Source organism: Solanum dulcamara, chromosome 12 (genome assembly GCF_947179165.1).
Source record: "Solanum dulcamara chromosome 12, daSolDulc1.2, whole genome shotgun sequence".
Taxonomy (NCBI): Eukaryota; Viridiplantae; Streptophyta; class Magnoliopsida; order Solanales; family Solanaceae; genus Solanum; species Solanum dulcamara.
In genome coordinates this window covers 2,101,028-2,119,964 of record NC_077248.1, presented here as the reverse complement: position 1 = coordinate 2,119,964, position 18,937 = coordinate 2,101,028, and the positions used below count along the sequence as shown (strand labels likewise).

Here is an 18,937-nt window from a genome sequence, read left to right as displayed (position 1 = left end):
CTGATATATAATATTTCAGAAAAAACGATGGACAGCGTTGCCTTGTCCGTCGCAAATTTTAAATAGTTGACCGCTATTTTGACCAAAAAAGCGATGGACTGGAAGATGTTGTTCATCGCTTATTTAAAAAAAATTGATAAATAAAATGTAGTAAATAACGACGGATGGAGACGCAATTCTTAAATAATATTTAATTATTTTAAATTAAAAGCGAGAACTCCGTCACTATTTATATTTTATAATTAATTTTTAATTACATTTACATATGGAGAAAAAATCCACCGAAAAAAGCGACGGACAAGAACTCCTTGTCCGTCGTTGTTTATTAGAAAAAAATTAAAAAGCGACGGACAGCGTCTCAAATTCTCTTGCTTTTTTGAGCGACGTAGTCCGTCGCTGTTTTTTTCCATCGTTTTGGACTGTTTTTAGTAGTGTATGTAATTCTCAATGTTAAGATTACAGATACTAATCAATAAATTAAATTACTGACGAATTTAATTCAACGATTAATTTTCTTTAGAGCACTGCTTAACTTATTTCATGTGTCGGATTCATAAATTCACTTGCAAGGTTTGACACAATGAAAACTTATAAGCTTCTCAAAAAGGCATATCATCAATCTCTATATCGAGACATGGATTTCATTAACTAACTTATTATTTCACCAATATATTACCAGACATATTGACCCATCTCAGAATCTCACCTTTTAATAAATCAAAATGATAATTAATATATACAGATCATAATAGTTATATCAAGATTAAGAATATAAGTACATTTAACAGTTTAGAGAATATATTTTGTCAGTCAGTCTAAAACAACTTTCTCTACTCGATTCCATTCAATACATTCAAAATGCACTAGCACAAGAAGTTGGAACTACATCGCTCCCATAATCAAGATAAATTATATATAATCTTGTGCTACAATCATATCGATGACTTGTTCAATTTCCATCTTAGATTGTGAACAAAAATACTTTATACTTATAAGAACCGATGATTTAATCCTCTGTGTATAGGCTAAAATTCTATACACTAAATCATCTACTATATAAGTAAATAGACACATAAACGAATATATGATCTATTAAAACTTTTATTAAAATTGAATAAACAATTATTCTATAATAAATACTATATCCAAACTCATGGTTAATAGTATATATTCTATGGTTAATAGTATATATACCAACACTATTTACCTAGTTATGTAATAATTGTTTGGTGTACTTTTCACTCTTTTACTAGTTCATAGTAGTTTAGTTCAATGCAAATTTAGAACTTTGATAATTCTATATTATTTATGCAAAATTTCATTTTTGCTCTATTCTTCTCCTCTTTCCCCTACATTTTTTGAGTTACTCATAAGAGTATTAAAACGGAAAGATCCATTATCTAATGAACTACTCGTTCTAAGCTATCTCTAACGATTAATAAACTATTCGCTCTGCCCCTCATCTTTTTTCCTTTTAAAAAATGTTCCCCGCGGTTTTATGAATTTTACATTTGTGTTATGCATGCCTCTCTATCGTGATATGGGTACACTCTACTCTAAACATATCTCACTTTATGGCTCTACACCATATATATTGTTGTTGTTGTGCTAGGTAGATGTAAATGTGCATTGGGCATAAGCGCGCGCACCTTGCTATGCGTCGTCTTACACATGAAAAATTATAAATAAGAAGAGTATTTTTACTAATTATCATTTAATTCTTTTTAATACACATGATTGTATGTGTCTTATCCATCAATGTCAAAATCAACAATGTTAAAAAAGAATTATTTTAAGGGCAAATGACAAAAAATGAATTAATTCTATTTTGATTTATATGTTGATAAATAATTTAGACAATATATTTTTAATTAGATAAACAGGTACTATAATGAGACGGAGGGCACTTAACTTTTCCAACAAGTCATATATCTTTGTTATTATGCACATACAGAAAAAAAATATTTTTCTTTTTTGCTTGTTAGATTTTTATTTTTATTTTCTTTTTTAAGAAACAAGTGAAGGGGTGGTAATATTATCGCGCATCTAATAGTTTCCAAAAACTGCCATTCCATTAAGTTACCAAAAAATTTTGTTTCCCAATTTTTTTCTAACTTGGATTAATTACTAAGTTTCCATAAATTATTTTTCCATAACCTATTCTAACTAGGAATATTACAAACGTGTGTGTATATATATATATTAGTATCCCTTCAAGAAAAACTTCATTACCTTATAATATTCCTTACTTCCCAAAGTTTTGAAATATAATCAACACAACAAATATGGCTGCATGCATATCATCGTTAGGTCATGATCATCAATATTCTTCCAATAAGTTGGATGAAATTTTCAATCTGCCGCGCTACAAGAGGTATTTCGATTTCTCTTCGTATGAAATTAATGATCCATTCGAAAATAATGTTCATAGCAACAACAAGAGACTTAAATTAGATCATGATGCTGATCATCAATATAATTCATTCAAGAAACTACTCGATTTTAGTAGCAACAAATTAACGTGCCTAAAAATGGTGACTGGATCTTTATATTTGCCTAAAGACAACCCAAAGAATCCTCTAGGTGAAGATGCACACTTCATACATGAATTATACCAAACTATTGGTATCGCTGATGGCGTTGGTGGTTGGGCTCAAAAGGGAATTGATGCTGGAATGTACGCGAGAGAGCTTATGAAAAATTCACTTATCACTATTGATAATGAACTAAAAGGTCACGTGAACCCTAAAAGGGTTCTTCAAGAAGCTTATAAAAAAACAAATTCAGAAGGATCGTCTACAGCTTGTATTATAACTCTTAACTCACAGAAAAATACTATAGATGCTGTTAATGTTGGCGATAGTGGATTTTTCCTAATTAGAAAGGGTAAAATTATATACAAGTCGTTGATACAACAACGGAGATTTGGGTGTCCGTATCAATTGGGAAATTGCAATGCCGATAATCCTAGCGTTGCTCAGGAGATGAAACTAAATGTCGAGAAAGATGATATTTTGATGGTTGGAACAGACGGAATGTTTGATAATATATATGAAAGTGAGATTGAGAAAATTGTTCGAAGAGCGATCCACGAAAAGTTGAAGGCAGAGGAGTTGGCTAGTCAAATTGGAAACGTTGCATTGTATAACTCATTTGATAGATTTGCAGATACACCATATGCAAGAACATCTCAGGGAAGACATAAAGGAGGAAAAATTGATGATATTACTGTTATTGTTGCCTATATAAAATAATTAAATGTAGAAAAATTAGAATCAGAAAAGTTGAAATTAATGTTATTTGTTACGTTAATTTTTGGTCTGCACTTGAACTCACTTTAATTCAGGTTGCAAATTTATACAAGTATAGTTACAGCTAAATATATACGGTCAATTCCCGTCATAACATCATTTCACTACAATGATATGATTTTCTTTAGAATCAATAAATATTTTACATTCTATATAAAGATATTCTACCTATAGGCTATAATTGTAATGATATTCATTATAATAGTACAATTTTTATAAAATTACCCTTCTATAACAGTCATACTCAAATATTGTATAATAATATTTTGTAAGAATATATTAAATATTAATGCCGTGAAGTTATTATGATCATAACTGATGAACAATATTTACTTATAATATAAATGTTGTTCATCAGTTATGATCATGATAACTTTACGAGCAAAGGCTACTTATGTTTGACTTTTTTATATTATATTTTTTTCAATTTTATATATTTTATTTATAACAGTTAAATAAAATTTAAACATCAAATATTAATATACACATATAATAATATCTCATTATAGCATGACTAATACTTTCAGACAAACGCTGTCATCGTAAAAATGTTTTACCGTATTAGAGTGTCTGACTGACTCGTGTTTGTGTCTGAATTTGGAAGAGTTGCATGTGCAAATTGTCTGCCACTGAGGTGTTTTCCATCTATGAAGAGTTTTTTTGTTATTTTCCATTTGATGTTTAGTATTTATATTGGAGCACAATTAAATTGAGAAATCTCACATTTGAGGAGTAAAGAACTCCTTAATAAAGATTATTTCATATTCAGTAAAACTCGAATTCAAAACCTCTAATTGAAAAATAAAGAAATACTTATTACTGCACCATAATTTTATTGGTATATACGAAGAAATTAATATTAGTTAGAAAGTCTGTTTGACTGGTGTTTTGAGTCCTGGCCAGGGGGTTTTCCAGTTGTCATGTCTTTAAATATGCCTTAAATTCTGATATTATAGTATAAGGTTCCACTTATAGTTGATCATATATAATACAGTATAGCTTGATAGCATAATTAATATTCTTTCTCTTTCATAAAAATCATGTCACAACAGCCTCATACCACACAAAACAAGAAATCGTCACTATGAAGTTGTATAATTCCCATATGATAATAATTAAAAAAATAAGTATTTGTTATAAAACAAACTTAACTCAGCAAATTAATAGAAGGAAACACAGAAAAAGAAATAGTAAGAGAGAAAGAAAGAGTTGAGAGAACTGAGTATATATCTATGTGCTCTTTCATTGCAGAAAATATAGCCATTTATAGTCAAATAGAAAGAAGAAGTGGTGGGCAACTTGTCCCCTTTAAGTGGGCCTCATTACAAATGGATCATTCACTATCATTTATATTATAATACTCTCCCTTGGATGTCCATATAAAAGAAAAATTCTAGTGAAAGAACAAATATATATAGTTATCCTCAATACCCATAAATGTTGTACCTCGTTAAAACATTACTAGAAAAAACTCATGGAAATTTATGTTATACTGTTTTTTTCAAAAGCTTGTCGATTTAAAAATTTGTCTGTCTTTTTTTTTAATTTGCACTTATATTTCGATTCTTAGAGTATAGTGTATTCACTGAGGTGGTTTCATTATCATACTGAGAGAGAGTCCGGCTCTGATTTGACTTTTGCCAGTAAAACAATGTGCTAATCCATTTAGGCGTGCCAATATAAAAGCCAAAAGGTCCACAAATTTTTAGCTTCAATTCCAAAATAGGAGAAGCATGCGCCCCCTAAAAGCTCCTTTTCTTCTCCCTTTATTATGAACCTCATACATTACCCCATTCATGACTTGTCTTATTTATTTTTTTCTCTCTAATGCATTAATTAAATTTACGGGATTTGTCACTTTCCGATTACCAATAATAGGTACTCCCTCTATTTTATATTATTTAAATTTCTAAGGTAATGACTAATGCACATATTTTAAGAAAAGTATTTAAGAATAAAATTTAAATTATATTTTTTTTTCTATTACTCTTTTGTTTAATCAACATCATAAAGATGATTAAATGTGAAATCATAAATACAAATAATTTTTTATTAGAATATAACTTTGCAAGTAGTATAGTTTAGTCATAGGAAATTACAAAACTTCATTAATGAAAATGGTAAATATGGAAAAAGTTTCAAATATTTTTTTTTGAATTTTGACCAATGAAAAAGGGTCTAAAAATTCAGTTAATATGAAATAGAGGGAGTATTGAGTAACTCTGTATATCAAAATTAAAATAAATGAAAAGAAATTATCTAATATTTTTTTATCTCTATCAGAATTTGAACTCAAAATCTCGTAATTTTCAACAACTGAACTAGCTTCAATACACTTCTTATTAGATACTCATACGACTCTATTCTCGTGACTTGAATTGTTGATGCTTATCAATCCACCACAATATTTTTTACTAATCTTAAATTATTTTTTCACTAAAAACTTTTTTATGTTCTTTTCCTCCAATATTCTTTTTTTCCTTTCTCTACGTGATTTGAAAGATAAAAAATGTAATAATTATGAGAAACACGCAATCCCCCTCGACCCCCCATTTTCTCCCAATAATTAACACCCCCTCAAAGAGATAATTTTAACTCTTAGAATGCAGAATACTTCTAGTAGTTGGAGATTAAATACCCAGAAATTTACATAATGAAACTGAGTTTCGTGTATTGTCCGTTTGGTTCAACAAATTTTATTAAAAAAAATTGAATTATATCATTATTGAGTTTAATTATAGACTATCTCTATAGTATTTATGTGACTCTATTTCTAATTTATTTCAAAAAGAATAAAGCATTTCTAAACTTAGGAATGTTTAACTTCAATTTTTTTTTAGTGTATCTTTTAATGAGTAGCTTTTGTAACCACATAATGTTATAATGCATTCAGAATCACAATATAACATGTTTAAAATCATAAATTCTAAAAAATTATTTTCATTATTGTTAAATTTCATATTGAGTCAAAATATATCACATATAAAGAAACAAAGTCTTATACGATATAAGATATTCAATCAACATATGAACAGTTATGGCAAAAAAGAAAAACGTTTAATTTTTTTGAAAAATAATACTGACAAAACAAACCATTTCTTCCAATTATACACTATGATTGATACACAAAGAACCTAACAAAACAAAATATAAATAATTAAAAGTAGAATCTTAAGTATGTTAAGTTACTTATAAAAATAAATCGATGAATGAATTATTATTTTTTTCTCTTTTTATGAATGAATTTTCTTTTTGGATATGATTAATAATCGTATTATCAAATTAAATTAAATTGAAATTGATAATAATTAAATTGATAAATATATATTATATTTAGTTTAATTTAATTTGAATTTTGATGAATAACCAATCTGACTCTTATATTTACAATCCAATCAGCACATGGTACAGTTACCTACCCACAAACGTAACCAAATAATACCAAATATATATATATATATACTCTTCTCTCTGGATCTCTTCAAATGAATTTCTCTCACTAGGAAGCTTCCTGGAAATTCACCATGGCTTCCTCCTCCCTCCTCCCATTTAACCTCCTTCTCCTTCCTCAATCCTTTCACTCACCTTCTCCATTTCTCTTCTCCCTTTCTCATCATGAAGCTCCTCAAAAACATCCCCAAAAAGTTCTTCAACTACAAAAAAACTCGCTCCATTTCCAGATCTGAAAACCCATCTTTCGGGTCTTCTTCCGATTCGGATTCCCATCGCGGGTTCAGTAAACCCACCGGGTTATCCACTCCGACCAGCGTGTTACCCAACGAAATCTCCGCTGCGGAAGTAGTTTACGCTGAGCTCGTCCATGCGTTTCACATGATGGACACTGACGGTGACGGCAAGATAACGAAGGAAGAGCTGGAAGCGATTTTAAGCCGAGTTGGAACTGAGCCTCCGAGTAAAGAGGAACTCGTGTTATTACTTAATGAAGTAGATGTAAACGGAGATGGATGTATAAGTTTAGAGGAATTCGGAGCTATCAGCTCGGCTTTTGGCCCGCCGGCGTGTGATTCCGAGCTGAGAGACGCTTTTGATTTCTTTGACGCCAATCATGACGGAAAGATAACGGCGGAGGAGTTGTTTAACGTGTTTAGAACGATCGGAGATGGACGGTGCACGTTAGAGGAGTGCCGGCGTATGATAAGAGGTGTGGATAAAAATGGAGATGGGTTCGTATGCTTCGAGGATTTTAGTCTTATGATGGAACAGCAGCAGAGATGTTGACAAGTAATTGGTGATGGTTGATTTTTCTTCAATTTCGGGAAAAGTGTGTTTATTTTAAGGGTGGGGATTTATTAGGATATAATCAAACGGCTAGGATTGATCCATTTTGGATGTTGTACCAAAGTCATATCGTAAATACATGTGACAAGAAATTCCTCCCTTTTTTACCCATGAAACCGAAATGGAATTGGCTTATTATATATCAACTATCACACATTATATGTATTTAGGTTCATATTGTTATTTATTTTTAATTTTCACTTTATGATGTTTTGTGTGTTAATTAATCTTGTTCTTTTACCATATCTCCTCGACCCAACTATTTATTAAAAATAGTCTTTTTATACCGATTCTACCTATGTATACCGATCGTCTCTTGCGCACAAAATTAACCACAAAATATTTGTTGTTGTGTTTTGTATTTATCTTCACCTAAATATTTCAGTATCCACTTGCCTTGATGATCTCTAAAATTTCGTCTAAAAGCAATCATATTCCCAATTTGAGTCTTGATATTGACATCCATATTCAATTTAATCTTTTTTGCACAAGGATATCATGACCAAGCCATTAGTTTGGTTTGTTTGTAACTAATATAACATTAGTACTATAAGAAGGTTGCCAAGCATATCTTAAGATTATTATCAACGGCGGCGGAATTAGAATTTTTAGTAAGGGGGTTCAAAATCTGAAATAGTAGATTAATGAACTAGCTGAAAGAGATTCGACATTACTATATATATATACATAAAAAAATATATTAATAATGTATAAATAGTATAATTTTTTAACGAAAAAATTTGAATGAACCCTTTGACTTTAAGGTGACTCCGCCCAAGATCATGAAGCCATCCAAGTATTGTCATAATGTTCATAATATCAATCTCAATCCACGAAATGAATCAGGTCCATATCTATCTAAATTTTGAACAAGTCTTAATATTATGTGAAGTGGCTTTCCATAGTATCTTCAATCATTCACATTTTGATGACTCAATTATCTTTCTGACAGATGAATATCAAGAAATTAACAATAATTTAATTCTATATATAGTACTTGGTTATCTTTATCTTTGTAGAAATAAGATCTATGTACATTTTATCCTCTTCAGATCCCATATTGTGAGATTTCACTGGTTGTTGGTGGTGGTCATCTTTATCTTCGTAACTCCAACAAATTTAGAAAGTTTTTTTTGGGGGGGTTGGCCCCATCTCTCACTATCAACATCATCATCCAACCGTCCATTAGATCAGCTACACACAACTCCCAAAAAATCTTCTTGCATTGATCACTTTTTTTTTTCTTTTTGTTGGTAATGAAAGGATCCAAAGTAATACTTTGAAATAGAGTTGACTTCTTCTCTGAGGATATTATATTTATACTTACTCTATGATTGACTATGATATGAGGGAAAAAACTAATGCATCAAATTAAAGTGATCATGTTCAATAATTAATTTAAGTATCAAAAGTTAGGTCATAAAAGGAAAAATTAGATTCGATAACCTAAGGCCAGAAATTGATAAGCATCGACGCAACTCGTTTATTTATTACTCTCCGTCTATTTTTATTTGTCTAATATATTAAAAATAGTTGTTCAATTTGAAAAATTAAGAGATAATTTCTCATGTTGTATCTATTTCACCCTTGCTATTAAATATTATTCATCTTTCAGAATTTAGCTAATTTATAACTAATAGGGGTTACTTGTCTAATATATTAAAAATAGTTATCCAAATTAGAAAACTAAGAGATAATTTATCATTTTGTGTCTATTTACCTTTGCTATTAAATATTATTCATCTTTCAGTATTTAGCTAATTTATAACTAATAGAGGGGATATAGTAAATTTTTTTATTTATTTATTATCTTTTAAAAGGTGTATCAAATTAAATATAAACAAGTAAAAATGGATGGGGGAGTAGTTACAACGGTTTATGAGTAATTCATAATCAAATCATTGAATTCTTGACATTTATCGATTGGAAATTAAAATGAATTCAATGTATACTGTACTCCCAATCTCGGTTTCAATTTCAATTACATTATTCAAAGTACGTGACAAATTTTTAAGATAATAAAATTTTAAAAATTCCTGTTATTTGAAATTTTACTAATAAAATTTAAATTTCGTGATGTTGATTATTTTTCGATTATAAAGACTAATTAGTAGCTATGTGAATTTTACTGAGTTATAAAACCTCCATTATTATTATTATTATTATTATTATTATTATTATTATTATTATTATTATTATTTTATGAGAGCCAAAATAATAGCCTTAATACATATGTAAATTAGCCTGGCATTGTAGTAAAATATTACCACAAAATTTCAGAAACAAATAATTAATTAAACAGAGTATCATTAATTCTTGTTTGAACAAACAAACTCCAACAAGCTTTCTCTCAGGAAAAAGGATGTTTATTCCTAGGTGTGCTGTCACTCTGCTGTTTGATTTTTTTATGATTTCACTTGTTTTATTCGAGGATAAAATAACCACATTTCAACTCTCCATTTTATATTAATTGTCTAGAAACTTTATAAACCTATTAATACTTTCAAAAAATATATTAATCATAGGGCTAAAATGAGAAAAATTTAATTAATTTTATTTTTATTTTGTGAATTGGCAAGTAATTTAGGATAACTAATTATAGTAATATAGACATCTAATATAGAATGAGGGAGTATTAAATAGAGACGGAGCTAATGCTCCATTACAAGTTCGATTGAATCGTCTCACCTAGTAGGTTTAATCAAGATTCTGTATTTATATATATAAAGTTATTAAATATGTATTAATTATTAATTTAAAACTCAGTAATTTTAAAGGACTAAAATTTTAAATTCATAAAATATTAATCCTGGTTCCCCCACCAATATGAAATTAAATCGGAGGCGGAGCTACAATACAAGTTAAGAATTCGATAGAATTAAGTAATTAACTTAGCTTAAACTTTGTGATTTTGTTAAAAATTTATTTAATATATATAAATCATCTAATCTGTCATAAATTGTCTTATTCTAAAATTTAGATTCATAAATTTAAAATCCTGAATTCGACGCAAAATTATATTTGTTGGCAAAAAGTCACAAACTGTGGCTTATTTCTCGTCGAATTTCGGGTTACCGGGGTGGGGGTGGGGGGCTCAGATTAACTGTAGTGTGTTTTCTGGACTTTAATTAATTATGTAATTAAGGAGAGGGAAGTCCAGCATTAAACTGTTAAATATTAATTGGCCAAGTTATGCTTATCTTGAACTAGAGAGTTGAGTATAAATCTTGCAAATTATTTGTAATTGGAAAAATGAAAAAGTTCTCTTGTTCAGCATGATTATTCCACAACTTGATGGAGTAGATAAAGTATATAATAACATTAAGAAATTTTTCAGAAATTACTTTCTCTGTCTCATTACATTACATAATTAATAATGTCAAATTTGAAAAGTCAATGCTAAAAGGACATGTTTGAAACTAATTCGATTTAATCTTCTTTTAAAGGTACGCATTTTTTCAAGGCACTAATATGGCGATGAATCTTTCAATTATGCATGTTTTAGGAAATTGAATGTCTTTATTCTTATAAGTCACCAATGGGGATATAAGTAAGGAGCGACCGAGCGAGAATTCAGAATAGTTATATTCGATATTACAAGTACAAGTCGGTGTTTCTAATATATAGGAAAGTGAAAGTGCAATTTTTATATATACTTTACTAGTACAAATCGGTGTTCTCAATATGTAACTGGCAAAGCCAACTTTGCCGGTTACAATACCTCATTATTGTATATTTAAATCTCCTTCAGAAATTCTACTCCTCGTTTGATGAAAATTGTACTTCAAAAAAGTCATGATATAGGGTTCTAATTTTCAACTAAAAATCAAGAGAAGGCTCTTGTTTGTTGGTATTTATACATGCACGTACAATTACATTTGAATATAAAAAGTATATTTATGGTCAAACTATACGTACAATTTTTTATAAAAAAAAATAATCGGTTTGGCACTTCCATTGATATCCGATTAAATTTGTATTCGCATTGAAAAATCACACATTGGATGGTCAAGAGCTTTTTAACAAAGACAATTTTATATTCAGAAACACTCAAATAAAAAAAATTTAATTAAAAATAAAAGAGTACTTGCAACTCCATCTCAATATTTGTTGGTGAAGTACAATCTTGTTTGTGCTTGTTCATGATAGGACCAATCTGAAGAAAAATAAAAGTGATTTTGGAAAAATGATGACAAGTTGACAAGACAAATTGTCTGAACTAAAATCCAATTAAAGTGCCTACTACCTACCACTTTGTGTGGACTAGCTAGCTAGTTTGCTTCAACTTGACAACTAGGTTAGCATGATGACACATAATTTTAAAGTAGGTGAAAGAACTTCTATTTGTCTTATAATTATGTCACAGAACATTTTCTTTTAAGGGCATTATATATATATATATATATGATCTAGGTAAACACGATATATGGACAGGCGTGGGAATAGAAGTGCATGTTCGATTTGGTTGAATTCAGTAAATTTAATTCAAATTTTGAAAGTTATTAATATCTAATCATATTAATATTATAGAAGTTAAAACTCATAAAATTTAAATCTTAAAAAATTATATGAATTCTAAGTAACTAACAAAAGTAGAAATGAATAATGTGGTAAAGAGTAAAATACGCATGTATAAGTGAAATTCAATCCTGCTTTAATATATGATATTACCTTAGCTATCAAGATCGATCGTTTGTTGGGTTTTGACAATTCTAAATATAAGACCAAGGAAAACAATGAATCCTTTTAATTTCTTGATCTATCACCCCTTAAAATTGTGAGTAAATTTCAACAATTGAAATGTGACGCTTGTTTCAATTGAGAACCTGAACGCATTATAAAATATTTTTATTAGGCATTTTCGATTCAAATTTTAAAAAACTCTTGCATGTGTTCATAAAAAATTATTAAGTTGTTAAGTTAACCATATATAATATTTTATCTTTTTTAATTATACACATCAACCATAATTGATGAGGTTTTACGACTTATATATTCATGAGGCTAATACATACATTAAATGAGGTGGACATATTTTATGTGGTTAGCTTATATACTTAACAGTCACCGGAGAACACACACAAATTGTTTTCTTGAAATTTAACTAAAAGTGCCTAATAGGAACACTTTATTATATGTGGCCAGGCGTTTAACTAAAAGTGCCTAATAAGAATACTTTGTTAACAAGTTTACGAAGTTGTCGATGTACTATGCCTAAAACAGATATTAAGACCTTATGTATAGAGTATAATTTTCTGGCGAAGAAACTATGAATAAAACCCCTTCCTTCCATCTGGCTCTGCCTACGAAACGACGGAAACATGAAATATCTCTTTTCCCTCGAATTGAGAAAATAAAAACTAAAGCCCATCAGTGAAAGGCCTTATGATTAAGTCCAGTTATTTAAAGGCCCAAATAAAACACACATAAAACTAGTGGGCTTTTTCTTTATTAGGATGAGAGTTGTCCCTTGTTATAGTGTGCAACAAGCCCACAACAAATTGTTTCCTTTTCTGAAAAATTAGTTGCATCAATTCTTTAATGAAATGATTTATAAAAACATAAATATCAATAATTTATTTTTAATAATAAATTTTAAAAGGCTTTTTTTGTTTGTAAAACGAAGTATTCAGTCAAACATCATCGCATAAAATGAGATGAATGAAAGTATTTTGTTCATTCCAATTATATGTGTTACAATTCCTTATAAGTTCAAATCCAAAAAGAATGGGACGTTTAAGTAATTGGAAGCAATTTAATTTTAAATTTCGTGTTTTACTTTTAAAAAGATATTTTCACAATTAAAAAAATCTTGTAACATATTAATTAGGAGCACAATTTATTTTTTATTTAGTAAAATTTCACATCCAATCATATTATGTAACGTAAATTGAAATTGAGGGAGTACTAAAGGTAGCACCATGATAAGTTCCCCAAGCATCCATGAATATGACCTAATAGTCAATGAACTGAGTTGAGATTAATGAGATTTCAGATTTAAACTTTAATATAAAGAAAATCATTTAGATAATTTCTTTCTATTTGTTTTATCCCGTTAGATAATAAGTGTGTCAACTTAATAAAAAGAAATTCACGAGGAAAAAAAAACAATAAATGAAGTTTAATTTTTGGACATGACTATTCAACATCACGCTTGTACATTTATTGCTCAAAATTAGTCTTCCTCAAACCTACTGCCATTATGTCTCTACCCCATACCCCAGTAGTACAAATCTTTGGAACCTTTATTTTCATATAAATTTGCATGTCGAGATATAATTTTAACTTTCAAATACCATTTTTTAATTTATTTTTTTCTTTCAAATAGCACTTCTTTTTTTTTAATGTTCAAACGCATGATATGTATATTTTTTATGAGTCAGTGTAAAGTGGTCAATAAAGAAAAGAGAAATGAGACTGAATAGTGTACTGAAACTACAACTTCAGTTAGCTAAAGTTGCTTTAAAGTGAGGCAAAAAGAATGAGAAAAAAAAAAGGATGGGAAGGCAGATTGAAAGAGACGCTAATATGAAATCATAACGAATAATCAGTTTTTTCTGACCTAAAGCCAAAAGTTTCGTATTTGTAACGTTGATTTCCCCGTATGATCATTTAATTAATAGTTATTATTTTAGAAATTTTTATTTTTTCTTTCGTGATTCTATTTAGTAACTTCCTATGTTAATAATAAATTAATAAATGTTAATTAATTGAGTGACCATGTAAGAAATCAACTCTCATTCTGTACTCATAACTCCGTAAGTGAAAATAAAAGATAAGGAAGTTAAGGCAGTACAGTACTATAACTAAAAGCATAAAATTATAGCAAACTAAAATAAATTTGAATCGAATCATAGGACAAATCAAACAATCACTAAAAAATATTCTTAGCATAATTAACTAATTTCAGCATAACTAAGTATATCATAACTTGTCTTCAAACGAAACAACCCCTAACTTCTATATATGACTTGGACAATTCTTCTTTTTTTGTGAGAGCTTTTTTGAATTTGAGTTAAATTCAAACCTAATTTACATGCCTCCTGCTAAAATAATCCATAATAAACATTAGTTGAATTTAAATTAGTCAATCATGGAAGTTAGTGCCACACTGAACCTCTTTACCTAAACGATAACTGCAGTTATATTCTACCAAACAAATTAGTGTTTCTTAAGTAAAAAAAGAAAGAGACAATACATGATCTGAAAACTCAGTACAAAATAGAGAGGAAAGAGAGTGATGGAAAGATGGAGTAGTTGATTGTATATATGTCTGATAGCTGTTGTCAAAAAGTAAGAAGTAAATAAGAGAGGTCACTCAAAATTATGTCATTAGCAATTGTCACATTTGCATTGTCTTGTCACATCAAAGTTGGTGTCCTAATAAGAAGTGACCACCTATTATAGCACGTCCCTTAATGTTACATGCATTGGCTTGGCTTGGTTGATCCTTTTTGGATTTTATAATTATTTAAAGTGGTGAAGCCAAGATTTGATATAAGGTCATGAAAGGATTAAATTAGTCCATGAAAGTAAGTATGTGAAATGTCTTAATCAGTGGCGGAGCCCTCTTGTGGCTATGGATTCATCAAAATCTTTTTTTTTTTGTTATTTTTTATGTATATAAAATAAATATTAAACTCCTTTGATTAATTCATGTAACTATTTATTTTGATATATTTTGAAATTCCTTATTTAAAATTATGACTCTGTCACTGTTAAGCCTTCATTAAAAGTTGGGTTATTTATATGTTTACCTTTGAGATAATATAGTTAAATTTATAAACGTGTCGTTCAAGGCAAAGGTAGATCCACCTGGTGGCGTGAGGGTGCACGTGCATCAAGTAAATAGAATGAGAGCGGTGTATTACTTAGTGAATGAATGATTCCTGATTCGCCCATATGTAATGCCTGATATATTTTACCGCATACACTATATCCTTGCCGTTACAATTTTGGCTCAAAATTGTCCTTAGTCACCAACTATGGGAACATGATTGAACCTAATATTTACCTACAAAGAAAATTTGAGCATTTTTTCTATATAAGACATCTAGGTTTCTTACATAAGGGTGCTACGCTCTAAGTTACCATGATCTGATCAATTCGATTGTACACTTGTCATCTATTTTCATCTTTCAAATATTTAGGTTTTGGCTTGGGAATTATATTCCGTGGATGAACAAGAATATACGAATATTTTTGTCACATGGTTTCTCCTTTTAAGTTAAGAAATTAAGTTCAATTAAATCACTTGTCTATATTTTGGAACTCACTGTTCACTCCACTTGATAATTTTCTCTTTTAAATGCTCTCTATAATGAATTGTCATGTCTTCAACAACACAAATGCCTTATTTTATTGGGTAATGAGTAATGACCAATAGCAAATTTACACTAAGTTTGAAATTTTATTTTTTTTGTCCACATGCAATCATAATGCAATTTTTGATGATACTTCAAGTGAGTGTGTAGAAAGACAAAAACAGACTAGTCATAAAAGTGGTATATAGGAGACTTTTCCTATTTGTCACTAGACTATTCATCATTTTTGAAGTCCAAAATATTCTGGCTTAACAAAAATGTAAATACTATGATACACTACGTTTCATCATTTGGTTCCATGTGATGTTAGTCACAAACCACATATTATATCATATATAGACCTAACATGTTCCTAATAAGAACGCGGATTCAATATTTTAAATTTATTACTCGTAATTCTAAACTTTCCATTATATTCAGGGTCTGTCTATCACGTCTTTAAGCCAAAAGGAAAAAGACTTAATTTGTTGTTTCAAAAATCATTTATCATTTTCATTTGCCTAGCTCTGATCTTTTAACTATTTTTGAGTTTGTACTATATGTCATCTTAGTTCCACTCAAAGAGAAAGATGGGAATTTGGAGGTCATTATCTTAATGTCACTCAAAGAAATTGAAGTATTATGGACTTGGTTATGATTAAAAGTTTGCCTAAAAAAGAAAGTAGATTTTCCAATTGGGTAGGCTTTGCTTTAACATAACAAACTCCTATGGGTTATGTTCCCCTAAAAGCAAGTATGATCAACAAGGCCATAAACCAATTGGGTGGTTTTGCTTGAAAATAATAATTGTTGACTATGTCATTACTCTTAATATAGTGTCTTATATATTGTACATTTTGAGTCAAGCTCATACAGTCTTTTGAAGAGGCCTCACATCATTAAATGGCATTTATTCAACATCTTACATATAGTTTTTATTTCTTAAAATTATCAATGTGAGATTTTATTTGGACATCCAACAGTTCCCTATTAAACTAAGTTCTACATGACTTATCACCACGATTTACGATTCTTCTCCTCGGACTAAGTTTCAAGTGGGTTGTTACCACGATTCACGAGTCAACTCTGAGTTTCACTATATGTCACCCACATGACCGCGCATTTACAACCACCCAAGCCTAGACCTAGCTTCATCTTGTACACATGCATGTCCAAGCTACCCTTTGTATGGTAAAGGCAGTACTAAACCGATCAAGGCCTAACACTCTCATTCCATTATTTTCATATTTGTTTGGTTGAATCACTTGCTTTGATACAATTATTGGATTTAGACGGATCAAAAACACTCTTAACATGATCATGCGATATTTTGTGCTTGAGTAGAATCTGATTTTTCCCCAAAAGTCTTGCATCACATAAGTATACTTTTAAACTTTGTATGTGTTTTGCAATCTTTTCAACTATCAATATAATTCTTTGTTTACACATTCAACAATAATTAATCTTCTATAGTAAGTTAAACTTTGATAATTTTAAAAAAAAATAGACGAAATATTCCAGATTTACTTCAAGAAAATTTATCAAATGGGACTTAATTAGTGCCTCACTTTAAATATCTTTATTGTCTCCCTTTTTATTACTTTTTATGGCTCTTTTCAAGACTTATTTCTCATTATAAAATCTGAAGTACGTTTTTATCATATAATTACTCATAAAGCCAAAATAAATTGTACAAAATTACTCACTTGCAAGTTAACTCCTTCCTTTCCTTATTTGGAAATTTAAGACTCTAGAATTAAAATCAAGTTTAGGAAGCTTTTGAATCATTATTTTGAAGTCGTAATCACTATATTCTTTAAATGTCACGTGGTAAAAGATCATGAAAATAACAGTAAATTTTTTAACCACTTTTTTCCCTATTAGGAGATTCTGATCGAGTCAAAGATGAATCCAAAAAAATACTTATGAAATCTTTCTGTATAGTTGAGGATAATAATAACTTGAAAACAAAATACTACTAGAAAACGATGAATTAACGACTGATAGAATTTAGCTAAACAACAAAAAATTCATAATAATTCCATTTAGCTATGAATTAGTGATGAATTATACGAAAATTCAATTAGTTAAAAGTGATTTAGAGACGAATTAGCTAGAAATTGCTGCGTACCTAATTTCATGTTTCTCAAAATTAATGATTTCTGTCCCCACTTGGTTTTCCACTTGTCATCTTTTATTTCTTACTTGATCGTTCTCAGCTAGAATTTGTGACGTATCCAATGAAAAAGAATAATTGGAAACAACCGACTTGAATTTAATATATGGATCAAACTAATAATTGCATAGTGAAAAAAATTAATATTTGCATAAAAGATATTTTGACATATATATAGAATATTTATTTTTTATATATACAGTTTAATTTTGTAATAAAATATTTTTAAAAGAAAAACTTTTTTGATAACGAACCAAAAGTAATGAGATACTTAAGCCAGCGATCAATACCATTCAATCATATTTTAATACAGAGATATTTGACAAATTTAATGTGAAGGGGGTAATTGATGACTTATTTTGTCAAACCCTATTTTAATTTGTCAGATTTTTCATTTTTGGTCTATTGTGTCAAGCCAAGTCAAAAATGGCTGACCCTTTCTAACGGCAATGTGTCTCCTCCAAATTCTAAAGGTTGAGATAAAGATTATTTTTTTAATTTTATTCTTTTCCGTTATTTGATATCCACATTGAATTTTGATTATATTTGAATTTACATCAGAAAGTCCAATATTGAAAGTAAAACATTTCCTAACAGAGGCTACTTCGTACCCAAAGAAATTTGAACGATTGAACCAGAGATCTTTAATTAAGAATGGAGTACTTACCATTCCACCATTATCCTTGTTGGTAAACAAATATAAATTTATTATACCTTAATTAGTCTCTAATTTTATACGATATATATATATTGGTATGTTCTTAAAAAACAAGTGCAACAAACACACATTACATTAAGCGATTAGGAATTATAAATAATATATATACTTATATAAAAAAAAAATACTA

General features: G+C 29.1%; 1 protein-coding gene and 1 pseudogene across 2 annotated transcripts; both read left to right on the top strand.

Annotated features, from left to right (window-relative positions):
* The first annotated feature begins 2,285 nt into the window (after window positions 1–2,285).
* LOC129876799 (probable protein phosphatase 2C 55) lies at window positions 2,286–3,254 on the top strand. The gene has a single exon (XM_055952292.1). The coding sequence runs from the start codon at window positions 2,286–2,288 to the stop codon at window positions 3,252–3,254; it is 969 nt and encodes a 322-aa protein (XP_055808267.1).
* A 3,559-nt stretch (window positions 3,255–6,813) lies between these two features.
* LOC129876221 (probable calcium-binding protein CML36) lies at window positions 6,814–7,818 on the top strand (annotated as a pseudogene). The gene has a single exon (XR_008763334.1). The product of XR_008763334.1 is annotated as a probable calcium-binding protein CML36 (transcript).
* Window positions 7,819–18,937: the final 11,119 nt, after the last annotated feature.